The 20,093-nt window shown below is 38.4% G+C and overlaps 1 protein-coding gene across 9 annotated transcripts in view; it reads left to right on the plus strand.

The window, feature by feature from the left end:
- The window catches only part of PPP1R9A (protein phosphatase 1 regulatory subunit 9A), a 337,678-nt gene that overhangs the window by 236,564 nt on the left and 81,021 nt on the right, over positions 1–20,093 (plus strand). For all 9 annotated transcript variants that reach the window (XM_056118127.1, XM_056118126.1, XM_056118129.1 and 6 more), the window contains one exon: positions 15,553–15,708. In XM_056118127.1, coding sequence (XP_055974102.1) covers positions 15,553–15,708 — 156 coding nt within the window. The remainder of the gene's footprint in view (positions 1–15,552; positions 15,709–20,093) is intronic.

The raw sequence follows: 20,093 nt of genomic DNA on the forward strand, positions 1-20,093 counted from the left end.
ATGTGTAATAGAATTATGTATTACCTGCCTGTACTTCTTTGTCCCAGTAATATCATGGATATTCTTCTACTTAGAGATTACTTCATTTAAACCAGCGAGAGCAGGATGTATAACACACTCTCATTGTTTTCTCCCAAGTAGCTCAGCAAAAACAGTATAGAATAGGCAAATTATAACTAATATAAGCATATGGTGACTGTTGGAATACTCAAGCCATTTCTCAACCCAGTAGCACTGCATTTCTGATGCAACTAGTAAATACACCTCCTTGAAATACAAAACAAAACACAGCTAACCACTCAGTTTCAAAGTCCTTAAGGACTGAAACCACATGACTTATCTGCGGAGACCTTGTTATTCTGTCTGGTATTCTCAGCTTGTGATGGGTCAGCTTGAACTTGCTGGTGGATAAAATGGTAAAGACTAAGAAACCTTGATTGTAAAATGGAAATGTCCGATTCAAGAGTGCTTATCAGTCAAGCAGCGCCTTAAATTTACTTGATAGATTGCAACTTTGTGAGTAACTCTCCGATGCTCTGCCTCTTGAAATAAGACATTGGAGAGAGTTTCAGTCAGGATAGTGGTGGCATCATGGCAAGCACCAGAGCTGGTGAAGGGACGGCAGCTCTCAGTACTCTGAACTGTCAATGGGGGTCATACAATTCCTGCATGAGTGAATGTGGGTGCCCCTTGGATATCCTTCTCAGGGACAGCATTATTGAACGTTGCTGGCAGGTGGCTTGCAGTGGAGTGCCAGTCCCGGATAGGCACTCAGGAGGATGGTGGTGGCTCCAATGCCAGCTGGCAGAGCTCCTGCAGTTCTCGGCTCCACTGGTAGTGGCCGAGTTTTAACGTGTCTAAATATGCTCCTCTGGTCCAACTCAGCACCACCATAGAGCATGGCTCCCTGAGTTGATGAGGTGTCCTGGGTCCCCACCAGGACGCCCTGGTGATTCACCACCAGCAGGATAGCCCTGCAGCTATTTCTTCCCCACACCAGTCCACTCCACCTGTAGCATATTATGGAGAAAAACCTCCCTGAATGTCAAGTGTCTGGAGATGTAGATTGGGTCGGATGGGGTTGTTTGCCACTGCAAAGGCTTTGCTGGACTGATGGCTAAGGCCCATCCAGAGAGCCCAATCCATGAATAGTAGCAGCCCTGGCCCAATCCTGGTCCCTGCTGGGCCACTCCTGCCCAGGGAGTGTGGTACTGCCAGGAGGTCAGCCTGGACCCACTGGGCGAGTGCATCAGCAACCTGATGGTGCCTTGAGGCTTCCTGATACTCCAGAACTGCCGCTGTGCTTCTGGCTCGACTCCAACAACTCAGGACCAGGTTTTTCTAGAAATTGAATTGCCAAAAGTTAGGTATGTGGGAGCCACGCCCACAATTCACCTCCAGCTCATCCATACAAGCTCATTTATCTGCTTTGTTTCAGAGATCCATAATTACGTCTCAAAAGAGATCAAAATCCACAGTTAATCTTGGGACCACGCAAGGCTAAACAGACCAGGGTACATCAGAGCAGGTGGATTAGCCTAGTGCCCATCCAAACAGAGTCCCCGCAGCTGCTTGCTCCCACAATTCAAAATTGCAACCATGCCCCCAAAAGAACTCCACCATATTAGGACAGATCTCACCAAGATATAAATATGCTGAAAGTTCTGCTCTGTCGGGGTTTTTTACCTGAAATCTCCAGACTTTCTGGAGTTGGGATGTGCTGCCTTCCCCTACCTCCCTGTACTTCCAGAAGCTTTGGCAGTTATTTCCACACCCCAAAGCCATTACCCGGTTAAAAAAAAGCTACTCCAACTGTACCTTCCTGATGAAAATACTGAACGCCCTGTACAAAAATGAAGACCCTTTAGTACCTGTATTGTAAACCATAATGCACAAAAGGAGAGAGAGGGAAGTAGAGTGTGTGTGTGAGAGAGAGAGAAAGAGAGAGGGAGAGAGAGAGAGAGAGAGAGAGAGAGAGAGAGAGAGAGAGAGAGAGAGAGAGGAAAGGTGCTTTCCATAGAGTCAGGTAATGAGGAGTGAGGGAAAGGTCGGAAGGGGATGGTGGCAAGGAAACTGAAGACATTGGAGGGTGGAAAATGTACTGGTGGAGGAATGAATGTTGGAACATTGTATACTTTAAATAGCTTTGTGATGATCTATCTCATGTTGATTCGGTTTAAAAAAAGAAGAAGACATTCGGTTTACCGAGGTCTTTAACTCATAGAAAGTTTTCTTAAGTGTCTGGACTTCATTATTTAAGCTGTTCATTGCTTTTCAGCATCAGCATCAGTTATATGATCCCAAATGAACATGGTTACTTTGCTCAATGAGTCAAACAAAAGGATATACTTACAACTCTTGCCTTTTAAAGTTTACATCAGTTTTCCTTAACTAACCTTTTTCCATTTTCATTAATTCTTGGGCTTTTACCAGTGTCCTAATTGTCTGTCACTGGAAAAATTACAGACAGATTGAAATTTGGGATAGAAACAAATTGTGGTAACTGAGCAAGCTCTTTTGGACTGTCCATGTAGCTTTGTTTAGAAGTGGTGATAAAAATTAAAAAAAAACCTTCATGTATTTTTTAAAAACAGTCGTCAGATCATGTAGCCCACAGGTGACTTTATAGATTCTTCTGAATTAGGCTATCTTTAATTATGTAAGGGAGCTATATTGATGGATAATTAATTATATGATTGCATTATATGGTCACTTATCCCTAGGATTAGAGTCATTTACTTAAAGTAGTATAAAAGAAATTTCTGACTTTAAATGATGTGTTCAGTGATAAACCTCACTCATAGAAGATATTCAAGTCAGTCTCAACTTATAGAATTTCCCTGAAATTTATTCTTTGTGGATGAATGTGGACCAATGTCAAGTTTCTGTAATATCTAATGCATCCCTGTTGAACTGATACATAATCGTAGCCAGGTGAAGTCAATAAAAATTATAAGGATAACACCAGCTACGTTTCTTATCTAGACCCTAATAATTAATGAACTTTAAGAAAAGTATTTATTTATTTTGGTATTTTGTTTGGTTCTACACCGACAAAGCTCAGTGGTTACTCCTGGCCTTCCCTCAGAATTACTCCTGTCTGTACTTGAAGGACCATATAGGATGTCAGGGATTGAACTCAGGTTAGCTGCATGAAGGAAAGTTTCCTGTCCACTGTATTGTCTCTCTAGCCCCAGTTTATGATATTTTTTAAAGCAAGTATTGTCTGGAAGCCTGCATAATAGGCTTCTATGCAAGTTTGATCTCAATACTATACCTAAAACTTATTTGACTGCTTAAAAATCCTTTTAACAGTTATCTTAATTATATTCTGTGAGACTAACTGAATGGGTATGGTTCCTAAACACTATTGCTTACATTAATTGTCATATCTGATGGAGTGATACTTCTGGGAAAATTTTTCTCAAGTCAGAACACTGCAGAAATTAGCACCCAGTTTAGTTCTTCTCTGTTTCATACTTTTTCAGTTTATCTCTTTTCAGTTATTTTTACTATATCCAACAAAAAAAGTAAGTACACCTTCAACACTTTGAAAGTCTACTTAAATGGATTATTCTTCACTAAAGAGCGTTTCCTACCTCTTCTTCTAGAAGATAATAATGTTGCTACGCTTTATACCAAATAAGAATCTCCCTTCTGCATTTCCACTGTTCATGGCACCCACCTAATCTTCACATTCTTTCTAGCCTCCATAACCTTCTTAAATGCCAATTTCCCATTCTTAATATTTTTATGACAATGCCTGCTCTTTTTTTTGCCACAGAGAAAATCACCAACAAAATTTAGTAACTTAAAAATCAAAACTGTTTATGCATCACGATATCTGTGGGTCAGGTTAGTTCAGTACCTCTGATTTAAAATCTCCCTCAAGGCTGTAAATAAGGTGTCAGCCAGAGTTGCAGTTATCTAAAAGTTTAGTTGGGGAAAGATTTGCTTTGGGCTCTTATATAGCTATTGGCAGAACTTAGAAGTTACTTCCAAGCTCCATCACTGTTGGCAGACCTCAGATCCTTGCTGATTATTGGCCAGAAACATCCATTTCTTGTGGAGTGCACTTCTCCACTGGGCCATACACAAGATGACAACTTGTTTCTAAGAGCTAGAGAAAAAAAATTCAAGTCAATGTCATTTTGTGAGCTAACCACAAATGACTTCCCATCATTTTGCTCTATTGTAGCTGTAAAAATGTGAGTTGCTAGGTGTGGTTCACTCTTAGCGCATACAAAAGCACGAATATGTAGGAAGCAGGGAGCAGTTGGTTCATTTTAGAGACTGCCTATCACAGAAGGAAATAGAGTTGCACTTTTGAGAAGTAAATTTTTTTAAAGAAAGGGGGAACTAAAGAGGTCTTAATGTTATAAAAACCAATGCCAATTTATGATATCTGTCATAATTTCCGGAAAATCTTAAGAATAGAAAGATAAACTTGAGTTGTTTGAAATGTTTTCTGAGCGAATCTTAACTCCATCTGATCACAGTTTCAGAAATGATCATTTGTTTGTATTGTTACTGCCTGAGTTGCTGAGTTATTGGCAGTAATGATGGAAGGCCAGATAAGAAATCTAGATTAAGGGACTGGAGAGATAGTATAGGGGATGGAGTACTTGCATTGCATAAGACAGACCCGGGTTTGATACCCCTGAGTGTAGAGCCAGGAGTAAGCCTTGAGCACAACCAGAACTAAAACAGACAAACAAAATCTAAATACTGACTTTAGCTGCTGTTTCATTTGACACTTAGACAATATGAATTATGTGGGGAAAGTCTGGAAAATCTTTTAGAGAACAAAAGATTGACTATTAATTGATAAATGACTTCGTAAATAGGATGTTTATTTAAATTCTCTTCATACTCTAGAGATTGCTATCTTTACACCATTTTACCCAGAAAACAAAAGAGCACAAAAAGTACAAGGTAAATTACTTTTACCTGGGGTTTTCTTATTTGAGACTCATGTTCAAAATCTGTTCTCAGGTATATTATCTCCCACAGTATCTTTTTCTCCCTGAAGTAACTGGATGAAACCAATGTTTATGTCTTCTAGTCATGTAACATATTCTAGACATTATGATATATACTTTGATTATGTCACTATAGTACAGTGGGTAACACGCTTGTCTTGCACATAACCAACCCGAGGTAATCCCTGGCATCCCATGTGGTCCCCTAAGCATCACCAGGAGTGATTTTTGAGTGCAGAGCTAGAAGTAACCCCTGAGCATGCCATGTGTGGCCCAAAGAAGAAGGAAGGAAGGGAGGGAGGGAGGGAGGGAGGGAGGAAGGGAGGGAGGGAGGGAGGGAGACATCTAGATGGTTGGTGAAGGAAGGAAGGAAGGAAGGAAGGAAGGAAGGAAGGAAGGAAGGAAGGAAGGGAACTTCGTTGTTCCACATTACAAAACTAGAATACACAGGAGTCAACTGGCCAAAAAGTAAAGAAAGATGCTTTATGGAAAAGGGAAGTGTTTTGCTAAAAGACATCTAGATGGTTGGTGAAAATCTGGGCATTTTAAGTATTGAAATATTAATTTGAGGTCTTCTTCTTCTGGAAAAACGCAGTTCTATTTGCTCCTAAAACTCAGTTGAAAATATGTATAACTAAGTTCAAGTCCGGTAAACAAATTCAAACAAAAAGTGCATAATTAAGAGTATTTTTATGATTATCACCGTTTAGTTTCCTAGAATTTACCAGAGCATACATTGCTGCAGCAAAAATTACTGCTAATGGTTGAACCTAACAATAAGAGAAAAATCCCCCAAAGGGTCATTTAGACCACAGCTGCAGCTGTGCTTCACTGTATTTCTTACAAGAAAGCAAAGAGTTGACAGGAAAATAAGACTCTGCTGTGCTGTGCAGATGTAGCTCAACTTGTATTAATTTATCTAGTAAACATTTGTTCTGTGCCTACTGTGTGCCAAATAATGTGATCACTACAGTGGAATTACAGAGAAATCTTTCCTGGTATTCTTAAGGGACTTACAGTTGGAAGAAGTTAATGAAACAGGAAGACATGGGAAAAAATGTTTTGAAACTGGGGACATTGATGGTGGGAAATGTACACTGGTGAAGGAACGGGTGTGAGAACATTATATAACTGAAACCCAATCATGAACAATATTATAACTGTATTTCACTGTGATTCAATAAAGAAAAGAAAAAAGTTTTATGAGTGATAAAATTCAAAAAGTGGAAGTATAGAGGTGTGGATTAGAAGGTTTAAGGGTAACAGCTTCATAGATTATACAGTGTATATAACTTGGATCAATTGGTACGTGGATTTAGAGGGGCAGGTAGTTAAGTCAAGAGAACAAAGGCCTGAAGTTTTCTTGATCTTGATTAGAAGCTGGTACCAACATCAAAACTTGGAATGTGAAAGAAGGAGCAGGACTTTTATTGTTTCTTTGTTGTGTTTTATTTTGTTTGGAGGCCACACCCAGCAGTACTCAGGACTTACTCCTGACCATGTGCTCAGGGATCTCTCCTAGCAGGCTCAGGAGACCATATAGGATGCCTGGGATTAAACCTGACTCAGCTTTATGCAAGCCAAAAAAGAGGAACAGGTTTAAGGGAAGAAAAAGTTTTACTTTAGAATGACCTATCTGCTTATGAAAGAATTAGGTGGAAATTTCTTTGAGAATATTACACCTTTTCTATTTTATGATATCATATATAAACATTTATTTATGACATGAAAACTCTGCCAACAGCTTGCAAGAAATATTGGCATGTTACTGGTGTAGTATTAGTTACACAGAAACAATCACTTGTTTTGAGCGTCATATTCCAGACCTTGTATTAAATATTTAATAGGCACCATTTAGCTTGATCTCATGGCAACCTCATAATACAGTAGACTGCTCCTTATCTGCAGCTTCACTTTCTCATGGTTTCAGTTACTGATGGTAACTATAGTATGAAAATACTGTGAACTATAAGATATTTTGGGAGGGGAGTGAGAAAAAGAGAGATGGAGATAACACATTAATGTGACTTTTTATTATAGCATATTGTTATTATTTCTATAGGAAAAAATACAGTGTATATATGTTCAGTTCTGTTATAGTTCCATTCATCCACTGGGTATCTTGGACTCTCTCCTTAGATTAGGAGAAATGAGCCATTGCACTAAGGAACTATTTTGTCTTCATTTTACAGATGAGGATATGGAAACATATCTAAAGGCTGATATTCCTAATGTAAGAGAACTAGGATTTCATCCTAGCTCAGAGTGTTCCAATACCAAGATCCTTTACTTGATCTCCGCTTCTCAGCGCACCAGTATAAAAGATACAACCCGTTCATGCTGTAAAATCTATACTAAGATCTACAGCTCTCCTGAGTGTTCAAGACCTTGTATGTCTACATGATACCACTCTAACCAGTAAAAAATGATATATTAACTAAGAAGAAGAATCCCTCACTGTATTTATTGTTACAATATGTTTAACATTAAATACTAAATATTCTGGTACAATAAGTAAAAGGAAGTTAATGTATATAAAAATTAAAATTATACTTCAGAAAAGGAAGTTAATGTATATAAAAATTAAAATTATACTTCAGAAAGTGCAGCCAGACTGATAATTCAGCGGAGACAAAATTTAGAGGAAACTTGGCATTCATTTTGCCTTTCAGTTCTTTTTTGTATCCATTTAAAGATAATACAATAATTGTATAGATTATATTCTATGGTTCTAGTCTGTACATGACAGGATAAATGAATTCTTAGCAGACCAGTAAGGCAGACCTTTTGAAGATTTCTATGCATTTTCCCAAGGAGAACAAATTATGAGACAAAAGACAGACAAGAAACTTAAGGGGTAGTTCACTGGAGGCAGATGCAAGGTTTCAAAATGAATTGAAAGTTAATATTCATAGGCAAATCCCAAACAATAGGACGTGATACTAGATTTGGGTTTGTGAATTATGAAAGGAATGTATTCCCCTATTTTTAGTTTCTAATAGTCTTTAGTTTCTTAGACTGCAAGTAGAATAGCACAGAAAAAAAGAGATCATATTTTGAATGTGCTACATAGCATAACAGTTTTAAGACCTTGAATATAGTCTCTGAGTCTTCAGATAAGATGGTTCAGTAATACATATGTGTGTGTGTGTGTGTGTGTGTGTGTGTGTGTAGCACTGTAGTACTGCCCTCCCATTGTTCATCAATTTGCTCGAGCGAGCATCAGTAATGTCTCCATTGTGAGACTTGCTGTTACTGTTTTTGGCATATCGAATATGCCACGGGGATCTTGCCAGGCTCTGCCATGTGGGCGGGATACTCTCGGTAGCTTGCTGGGCTCTCTGAAGGAACGAAGAAATCAAACCCAGGTCAGCTGCATGCAAGTCAGACACCCTACCCACTGTGCCATCGCTCCAGCCCATATATAAATATATATATATATACATATATATACAAATGTATAGTGTTGGGCACAAACTAAGTTACCAAAAATTGCTCTTATGTTCCCCTTTGGGAGACTATTAAAATGTATGACCTTGGCTAAGAAGGTAGCACTGCACTGTAGCTCTGTCCTCCCATTGTTCATCAATTTGCTCTAGGGGACACAAGTAACGTCTCCAATGTAAGACTTGTTGTTACTGTTTTTGGCATATTGAATATGCCATGGGGAGCTTGCCAGGCTCTGCCTTTCAGGCAGGATACTCCCAATAGCTTGCAGGGCTCTCTGAGACGAACGGAGGAGTCAAACCCAGGTTGGCCATGTGCAAACCAAACGCCCCACCCGCTGTGCTATCACTCCAGCGATACACACTTTTTTGGTATCAATTTCTTTTGCAAAAAACATTTTCCATTTTCCTCTGTAACTGTTAAGAGTCAACTGAATCTGATTTTGAGGTTTATGGTTTATGACGTTTAATTTGTTTCTGTTATCGGTTAGCCATAAAAATAATTTCCTTGGGGCTGAAGCGATAGTACAACAGGTAGGGTTTTTGCCTTGCACGCGGCCGACCCGGGTTCCATTCCCAGCATCCCATATGGTCCCCCAAGAACCGCCAGGAGTAATTCCTGTCCATCAGCAGGTGTGACCCAAAAAAGAGAAAAAAGTCTCCTTTTCATTAAAGAAACAAGATCAAAAGGTCCTCCCTCTCCTCTCAGTTCTAACTTTTACAAAATTTCCAGATATTTATGGTCTTCTGTAATGAATGCATGCTTTATTCTAAAGTGCATTAAAAGTCTGAATGGTAAATGAGCAATGAGAAGAAATTGTAACATAAAGTTTTTAAAAAATACGAGTTTCTAATAAAAAGTAGAATTCATTAAAAAAAGAAGTAGAATTAATTTTAAAAAAGAAGTAGAATTAATAACAGACATATCTGTCATCAGAATGCTTATAAATCTAATTGGAAAGAAAGCATTAGTAAATGGAAAGATAAAGTAAAAAGAATATTTGCAAAAATCAGGTTATAAAATGGTAAGGTCAAATCAAAAGAAAAATTCTTCATACATTTATGGCTATAATTTTAATAATAGGAATAGGTGACACCCTGGGTAGCAAGATGGTGGCCGCCTCAGAGCTTTTTGGAAAGCCAGGTATGAGCCGGCGGTGACAGGGCAACTGAAACCTCATGGGAAGAGGGGGCATTCCCGGCTCGTCCTTCACACTCTGCCGAGGTCATGAGTTGCCCCCCACGAGTGGCTCTCTGGCATGGCCATGGCTTCAGAAGCACAAGGACTTAATGCAGAGCCTGACAGCTTACAGCAGAAAAGTGAATGGACTATGCGTTAATCCACGGTACCATGCCTGCCTGGGAGGGAAGGGGTGTCTCTCCCTTCCGCCTCTTTCCCCCGGGCAGCAAGATGGTGGCCGCCTCAGAGCTTTTTGGAAAGCCAGGTATGAGTCGACGGTGACACGGCAACTGTAACCTCATGGGAAGGGGGACGTTCTCGGCTTGTCCTTCTTGCCCTACTGAGATCATGAGTTGCCCCCCATGAGCGACTTTCCAGCATGGCCATGGCTCTAGAGCCACAGAAACCAATCTCGTAATTATCTGGCTCTTGGCAGAAATACCTCCAGGCTTAATATGTAAAATACCAGAAATCCAAAATCACACAGTTGTATCGTGGCCGCGCAACATCATATGGTTCTCATAACTAACTGTAGTAAACAAATTATTTCACAATGCCTTTTCAGCAGTTCTGATTGTTGGGTGTAAACTCTAAACAATAATGGTGCATCTTTTGTCGAAATAATGAATGTAATCAAAGTAGATAGAGAGTTAAGTAGAATTCATCTGCCTCACAGGCATTGGGAGGGGTGGGAGGAGGTTATATTGGGGTTCTTGGTGGTGAAAAATAAGTACTGGTGAAGGGAAATATGTTTGATCATTGCATGACGGAGACTTAAACCTGAAAGCTTTGTAACTTTTCCCACAATGATTCAATAAATAAATATTAAAAAATAAATATACTATTAATTAGTAAAAAAAAGAATAGGTGACAAATAGAACTAAAATTATAGGTAAGAGTTTTATGTATTGTATACATCCTAATCCTCTTGTTCATTGCAAAGAGTGTTAAAAAATAATTGTGAAAGATTTTGCCTTATATTGTGACACTGCCTTTTTAATAAAATCATCTTGTTATTAACTTTTCAAATATTATTGAAAATTTCAGGATATGGATATTCCTAAGTTTATTCCATTACTAAGCTTATTCTAAAATTTCTTGTTGAGATTTTGTTACATATATCAACACCATCCCAAGCACAAACTTAATTCATTGTCTTATAAACAGTGAAGATGTACCTGTTGGAAAGGGAAGTTAACTTGTTTGTTTCAACATTTTTGTTTAAAATATGTCACACTATGTCTGATTTTACATTTAATATTTTAGCGAGTTATTCATCAAATTGATGATGCAGAGGTAAATTTTATATGCCTGTTTACCCTAGTAAACAGGCATATAAAGTCATAGGCAGACTTTGCTGCTAGTGGTAATTATAGGGTTAAAAACAACTACACAATTTTATTATCTCTAAGTCAAAACTTTCAACAATATTACCTTCCAATTGTGTATTTACCACTCTTACTGCATTATTTTTAATTAATGTCATTATGATTTACCATGTACCTTTTCTAATATATATCACCCAAGAGCACACCAGATATGAAATTATAATCCTTTTAAAATTTGTAACATTTAATTATGTCAATGAGTGGAAACTATCAGGAATTAACTAGCACCTACTCTTCTGCTAGAGACAGACACTTGGAATGATGTTTATAATTTACATATTTTCATATTGGTTTCCAAAGTGTTCAAGGGAAAGTTCTTGTACTGAGGCTTTCTATCCTTTCTATAGGATTTCTTATATATTCCTTGAGCATATTCTAAGGAACGTCAGATGAAAATTGTGGAAATAAGGAGCCACAGCATGTAAAGTAAAGTAAAGTAAAGGCCCTCCCGTTGATCATCAATTTGCTCGAGCGGGCCCAGTAACGTCTCCATTGGAGACTTTGTTGTTACTGTGTCTGGCATATCAAATACGTCACGGGGAGCTTGCCAGGCTCTGCCGTACGGGTGAGATACTCTCAGTGGCTTGCCAGGCTCTCTGAGAGGGGCGGAGGAATCGAACTCGGGTTGGCCATGTTGGCTGCGTGCAAGGCAAATGCCCTACCGCTGTGCTAAGGAGCCACAGCAGGAGATTAGGGAATTAGTTGATAGGACATAGGGACACAGAAAGGAAACTGAGTTGGAAGGGGGCCTTGGTTAAGTAAAGGTTGACAGTACTGCTCCGCAGGCTCAAGAAAGAGACAACCAACCTCTTTCTCTCTCATCAAATCATCTCTGATTTTATTTGGGGGGAAAGTAACTTTTAGTATTCCTACAGATAGTACCAGGGCATACGCTTTTTTATAATTCAAGGTATAAGTGCTTTCTTGCATGGAACCAGTCCTAATTGTATCCCTGGCGCCACAGATATTCTTCGAGAAACATCAGGATGGACACTCAAACTCAGAGCACCGAGCAGAAATTAAGCCCTGGGCACAACCAGTATGCTCCAAAAATCCAAGAAAAAAAAAAGACTAATACATAACCAGCAAGGAAAGTGAATATCTTGTACTAAATACCCTGAATTTGGTTCTATACCGAAATACCACCAAAGTCAAGCTCTCCAATAAAAGCCTAGTTCAGGGAAGTTGACCCAGAGAGGTCTTGCAACAACTGTTTCATTTGGCCAGAGGCCGTTAGATTCCTGTCTAAAAATTGTATTACTTAAATGGATTCCAAATTTATGAGATACGTAGAAACCTTATAGAGAAGTCAATACAGGCACAAACATAATTACAGAAAATGGTACCTATGAGAAACCTAGCATCATTTTACTTGATAATTGGAAGTCAATGGAAATTTAATATACTCTTTTAGACATTCAAAATTACTGCAGTAATGTTAAAGACCAGATTTCTCTCAAATCCAAATGTAGTATAAGAAATAGTTTCCCCTTTAGTAAGAAGGATATGGTACAGAACCAAGAGTAAAATGGCAATCAGATACTGCCAAGCCATTTAGTCAAAGGAATAGATCATTCAGTACACTGTTTATTAAAAAAAATTATTGGCTTAGAACATGAATTACTGTTTTATGGGTTAGGTATAATAATACTTGAAGAAATAGGGATAAATCAAATGAACTTTATCTTTCGACCCCTGTGAACCTGCAGTTTATCCTTATTTCATAAGGTATATATTTCAAACATTTATTTATTTATTTATTTATTTGCTTTTGGGGTCTCATCTGGTGATGCACAGGGGTTACTCCGGGCTCACAGACTCAGGAATTACTCCTGATGATGCTCAGGGACCATATGGGATGCTGGGAATCAAACAATTATTTTGAATTAAAGTATTATAGCCTTATGCTGCTAGGAAAGAAGCTTCTTTTTAATAATGTAAAGGAAGATAGTCATGAGGAGAAACATTAATTTCAGAGTTCATTCTAAAGGGCTATATGGATTATCGTGAAGAAATGAAGCCAAGAAATATAATAAAATAAAATTATGGAAGTTTTGTTGTATTTTAAAGTGTGTAGTCCATTTTAAAGGAACAATGACTCACAACTTTGGCCAAATGTTATCAAATCATACTGTGTATATAGTACCAGATCTTTGGCTTTCTTAGAAAAAAATCTAGAATTTTATGTGAAATATGTATTTAAAAGATTAGAGAAATAGCTAAGAGGACGAAGAACCTCCGGCTCCGGGCACATCTCTTTGATTCCACTGTTCTTCCTGCATTAACATATGCCTCAGAGACCTGGGCCCTACGCAAACAAGATGAGAACGCCATTCAGGTCTCCCAAAGAAGAATAGAAAGAGCTCTGCTTGGAATATCACGTTTCACTCAAATGAGAGAACGAATCCGGAGTTCTGACATCCGTCGACGATCAAGGATCAGGGACGCTGTCTCATTTGCCAAGGTGTCAAAAATCAGATGGGCTGGTCACGTAATGAGATTTAAAGACGACCGTTGGACTAGAGCTGTTACTGATTGGATTCCACGGGATGTCAAGAGACCGCGTGGCCGCCCACCTACCAGATGGTCAGACTTCTTTGTCAAGGTCATGAACGATCGGTTTGAGGCCCTCCATGTTCCCGGAGCGAAGAGATGCCATTGGGCTACACTAGCACGCGACAGGGACAAATGGAGACGTTACTGGCGCCCGCTCGAGCAAATCGACGACTAACGGGAAGTTAAGTGATTAAGTGATTAAGAGAAATGCTCCAGCTTGTCAAAGTACTGTGCAGGCAGACCGTGCCCTTGTACAGATGATTTCTTAGACTCAGATCACTTGTTTTTAGATCACCCATGAACCACCACAATAGAAAACAACAAAAATAGTGATTTAGTTCCAAAGCATAGGAAAATTAATCAACGAACTTTTTAAGACTGCCATTCCTTTCCATGCTGAAACTTTTATTGATTTCTGTTGCCAGTGGGGTTTCCCTGAGTCACTTATGTGAAGAGGGGAGGAGAGAAGTGGTAGCCTCAAGAAGAAAATCTACCTCTTTCTCTCTACCCACTTCTTCCACTTTGTGAGGCAGCTGAGGAAATCTAGGACTGATAAAAATCTGTGATGAGTCCCTGGACAATGTAAACTTCGCATCTCACCACCCCCCAGAGGCACTTGTGAAGCTACACCTGAAGTCCACTTGTTCTGCCTAGCCTGGGAGATGATCCCTGCTACCAGATTTCTCCAGGAGCCATGTACTCCAGTTGGAGCGAGGAATGCATATTTCAGGAAAGTCTGACCTAGATTTTACCCAGATTTTTTTTTTTTTTGGTCCATAGCCTTATCCTAACAGAAAAGAATTTCAGGAGGAGGCAACTAAAGAAATTAAAAAATTTTATTTGGAAAATTTAAGGAAGAGCAGGGAGAGAGGGAAGGAGAGAAAATGGGAGAGAGAAACACATTCAAGGGAGAATGCAGGCTTCTCCAGATGCAGAGAGAGGTAGGGTATACATCTCAAGGAGATGCAGGCAACATGTGCATATGGGCACCATGTGCACAGGCAGCCGAGCCTGGGAACACATGAGTGTTCTTTTGTCCAAGTTAACTTATATATACTTTCCCCGAATTACCCCCACACGGGACTTTCTACCTAATTAAGGGCCCTTTGCTATTGCATTGTGGAGAAGGGTCTGAAACCTCTAATAGTCTGTCTCCATATTCTTATCACAACCCTGGTTTCTGCTGGAGCATCTAGGGGAGGGAGGATGTTACAGATTTCTCCTAAGCCATCTCTGTGCCACTTATCAACCTCAATTCCTCAGACACAATCTCAGTGTCCCAAAGTGGGTCCTGGCAATAGTAATCCACATAAGAGTTGACAGAGTAACTTCTTTCAACCCCAAAATCTATAGTTTTATTGCATCCCAAGAATTCATTACCAGAGGGCTCCCCTAGCTAACTGCCTGCTTCAAGTTATTTATTTTATTGGATTTCTGTTTTTTGATCCACACCCACCTGTGCTCAGGGCTTACTCTTGGCTCTGTGCTCAGGGATTACTCCTGGCAGGGTTCGAGAGACCATCTGCTGCAATGCTGGGAATCCAACCAGGGTTGGCTATGTGTAAGCATCTAAGTCTTTGCACTATTTCTCAGGCCAGCTCTGAATCTTTTTATCTCCCTCTCTGTATTCTGTGCTCTCAATATTGTATAATTTTTCACATAGATGGTTGGGATTGAAGTACATTTATTATTTCCCTTAGCACAATAATTTTATATGGCAAAATCATACTAAGATTGAAAACAACTTTTGTTACTATACTAAGGTGCTTCTGATATTATTTGATTTTCAGAAATCCACATATATGATATAGACATGTCCATTTGGATCTTTAAACTAACATGCGTTTATAACTTTGGCTGCATGTGGCTTGCTTAACTTAAACTTACTCACACTTTTACCTTTGGTGACATGTTTTATTTATCTATTGTAAAGTATTTTCAAATAACCACCTTATCCAACAGTAAAGACAGCCAGATTTCTGAAATCCCCTTCCTTTCAGACAGGAGAATATGCCACAGATGAAGAGGAGGATGAGGTAGGCCCTGTTCTTCCTGGCAGTGACATAGCTATTGAAGTCTTCGAGCTGCCTGAGAATGAGGATATGTTTTCTCCATCAGACCTGGACACAAACAAGCTCAGTCACAAATTCAAAGAGGTAAGCCATTGGCCTGCCAAATGACTTTGTATACCTGTCCATTTCATTAAGTACATATATTTGTTATGAAAATAAAATCATTTTTAAAAGGCAGTCTTTTAATAACAGATTATTTTGAATCCATCAAACTCCAAGGTAACATTTAAGTCACTGTCACGGTCACTGTCCTCTCGTTCATCGATTTGCTCGAGCCTGCCCAGTAACGTCTCCATTGTGGCAATTGTTACTGTGTTTGGCATATAGAATAAGTCACGGGTAGCTTGCCAGGCTTTGCCGTGCGGGCAAGAGACTCTCAGTAGCTTGCCAGGCTCTCCGAGAGGAGCGGAGGAATCGAACTCGGGTCAGCCATGTTGGCTGCGTGCAAGGCAAATGCCCTACCCGCTGTGCTATTGCTCCAGCCCAACATTTAAGTAGGTATCATTTGTACTTGGTATTTGTCTTAGTGACAGTTTACAACCTGTCTGTTCCATAATTTCAAACTATAACTTAAATATTTGGTTTTCTCAGTATATATGTTTCTACTTTATCAATGTTTTGGAAACTGGTGATAGATTTTCTTTTTAAAAAGATTTCTAGAAATACGTTTTTCTTCATTTCTTAAAAAAGGCAAGGTTTCAACCAGAATAAAATGATATACTCAAGTAGTTTAATTGAAAAAAGTTCAGTGGAAGAATTTTGTTTTTATTTATTTATTTATTTATTTATTTTTTAAGTTCTATTAGTGAAACACCATGAGGTATAGTTGTAGACTTACAAATTTTTGTGCTTGGGTTTCACAGTGATCGAGTACCCATCCCTCCACCAGTGCTCATTCTCCACCACCACTGATCCCAGTATCCCTCCCACCCCCCAACTCCCCCATCTCACACTGCCTCTGTGGCAGGGCATTCCCTTTTGTTCTCTCTCTCTTTTTGGGTGCTGTGGTTTGCAAAAGAGGCACTGAGTAGCAATCATGTTCGGTCTATAGTCTACTTTCAGCATGCATCTCCCATCCTGGGAGGATCTTCCCAATACCCTTTATTTGGTGCTCCCTTCTCTATCTGAGCTCCCTTTTCCCCTAGCATGTGCGGCTGGCCTCCAAGCCATGGAGTAAACCTCCTGGTACTTAACTATTCTTGGGTGTTAGTCTCCTATTTTGTTACTTTATATTCCCCAGATGAATGTAATCTCTCTATGTCTGATGTCTGTCCCTCTCTTTCTGACTCATTTCGCTTAGCATGATTCTTTCCATGTAGTACCACTTGTATGTAAATTTCATGACTTCATCTTTAGTAGAAGAATTTTAAATGGAACTACCAAGTGGTGGTGAAAAACTGACAACAGTGAGTCTCATCTTTTTTTGGCTTTCTCTGGTAAAAAATGATAGAGAGAACTTTTATTCAGCATCTGCATTTTTGTAGAATAATGACACTACTGAAAGCTAAATCTTGGAAGCAAGTGAGCTAATTCCCCATATCCTTCTCTCTTACGCTGGCTGATACCTCCCATCAGCCAGATACAAAGGAAGGGAGGCAGAGACGATTTTTTGAGGGAATTGTTGTCAGTAAATGCCTATAAACTTTTTGCAAATTTACTGCTCAGAATGCAACAGTAAAGTGGAAACTGATGAATGTTTCCCTCAAGCAATCTAATGTTTTAGAGAACATTCTTCCTTGTTAAAGACATTTGTCATTATTTACCATCTTCCTACAATTTTGCAGCTGTGAGGCTTTAAAAATCACTCTTTTGTGGTTTCAGCTTTCTTATTATCTTGACTTAGGAAAAAATGTTTTTCTACACATAGAAATGAAATTTGATAACTGAAGGTTTTTGGTTCTAATTTTCTTTCATTTATAATTTTTAATTTGAATGTATCATAAACCCATCAGTTTTATATATTGTGATGCTCTGGCTGGTATGTTGACTTACCTTTTTCTTTCTTTCTTTCTTTTTTTATTGATTGATTTATTTATTTTCCTTTTTGGGTCATACCCAGCAATGCTCAGGGGTTTGCACTCAGGAATTACTCCTGGCAGTGCTCAGGGGACCACATGGGATGCCAGGGATTGAACCCGGTTCAGCCGCGTTCAAGGCAAATGCCCTACCTGCTGTGTTATCACTCTGGCCCCTGGCTTACCTTTTTAATTACTTATGATTTATATTTGTGTAGCCAATATCAGAGTGAATATATTTTTCAAATGCTTTTTGTTTTTAAAAATGTTTCTAAAGGGTTTTGAAAGATATAGATTTATGAAAACATAAAACAACATCCATAATCTCAGCTTGCAGTATTTGGGATCTTAAAAAATACACTGTCTTAGGGGCTGGAGCTATAGTACGGCGGGAAAAGCATTTACCTTGCACGTGGCCGACCTGGGTTCAATTCCCAGCATTCCATATGGTCTCCTGAGCACCGCCAGGAGTAATTCCTGAGTTCAGAGCCAGGAGTAACCCCTGAGCATGTTATGTACCTTCCTACTAAAATTCTGATATCCTCTTTTTTTTTTTCTTGTTAATATATCCTCAGTCTTTGCACTGTTTTTGCCTGTATTGGTTAATTTGAAAAGTCAACTATTTCGAGCATATACTGGAATTGTTTTAGAATACAAGTGCCCAGTTTTAATTTTCAAAATAGTTGACAACATGGTAAGCACTTTCATTAAATGCATACCTGCCTTTCTTTGGTTGGAGCGCCTGTGTGATTACCTACAGAATGTGTGCCTTTACACTTTGAATGACTTTCAGCCAGCACATTCTCTTTCATTTTCTTTAATATTTGAAACTTCCAGTGCTGAAAATGGGGAATTCTAATTTTCATGATACTGGAATGATAATTTGGATAATTTTACATATTAATTATTACATATAATTAATTTGGATAATTTTAAATATTAATTCATCACTTTTTTGTCCTAAAATTGCAGGACATGTTTCATTCTTTGAAATTAGCATTGTGTATTATAAACAAAAAGATTAATGCCTATATGGTGTTTGAATGCTTGCATTATTTTAGGCTTGTGCTTTAATTGTCATCACATTTTCTTGAAGTAGTCCTTTCATTAATTCTTTGTCCTACTCTTCTTTTCTGTTTCATGTTTGCTTTGTATTAACCCATGGATATATTCTTCATTTCTCTTTTTCATTTGTTTCTATTTCTTTTTTATGAACACTTGATCTTGTATATTATTTTCTCCTGGTTTTCTTTTTCTGTTTTTTTCCAAGTTGTTCTTAACATATTCTGTGTGATGGCTTTGAGGATTTTTTCTGTAACATTGATAATTTTTTCTGTAACATTAAGTATGCACTTAACTTTAAATTCAGTGTTGTTTAGCATCTCTAACATGACTTCATTTTCTTAATAGATTTTGGGCTTCTTCATATCACCCATTTCTCTTGCTTTCCTTTCCTCTTCATTCTGGTATTCCAGCTACCTTAAAAATATGGTTTTTGTTTGTGTTTATATCCTTTTCAGTCTACTTATTCAAGATTTCAAGTTGGAATTCATTCTCTTTATGTTGATCTATAAAATATTAAGCACCAGGCTTATTTTCTGCCAGTTTCTTTGTTATTTATCTTGAAATGCATACAGAAGACTTGTAGTTAATTGCTGTCTGAGAGAGTGAAGAGAATATGATTTGTGGACTGTCCTGGGAAAGACAGGACTCCTTGAAGATAGACTCAGGACTCAGTCCAGTGGGGACACAAAACATCTCCCTTCTTAGGGAATGAAGCTTAGATATTTCTTCTTTCAACATTATGACTTTTTCATATTCTAGTTGCAGTAATTAAAATTTTCATGCCCATTTGGTTATGAGTTTTTCTTTTCTAAATGTGGTTTCACTGCTAATTGAGCAGGAAGTAGGAAAGGTGCTGAATCAGAAAACTGCTGGTACCATTTAAGTAGACTGACCTGTGTTCCCACCCATCACTCGTCCCCTCATCCCCTGGCATCGTGAATATTAAACCAGTCAAAACAATTAACAATTTGTCTTGGGGATGTATTAGTTCAAATATTTTTTAGTATACATCTTCCAAAGTAAAAGATCTAAAGAATTAGAAATCTGTTGATAATATTTATCTTTTTGGAAATTTCCTTCAACATATAAAAAAGCTATAAAATATTTATATGCATTATTTAAACATAGGGCCAGAGTGGTTCATACACTTACCTTGCACACAGCTAACCTGAATTTAATTCCTAGCACCACTGAATTGTACTAATTTATTGATATGGTTCGTTTGCTATATTCAAAGTTTTGAAAGAAAATAAACCCACAGGCACATATGCAGGATGTTTTATGAATGTTTTCTGTATGAATCCAGATGTTTATTTGTTCTATAATTCTGAGATGATATTAATGCCATTTCTTATAAATGACAGGATGAAAGTGTTTTGTTTCTTATAT

This window comes from Sorex fumeus, unplaced genomic scaffold, assembly GCF_029834395.1.
Source record: "Sorex fumeus unplaced genomic scaffold, SorFum_2.1 ptg000037l, whole genome shotgun sequence".
Taxonomy (NCBI): Eukaryota; Metazoa; Chordata; class Mammalia; order Eulipotyphla; family Soricidae; genus Sorex; species Sorex fumeus.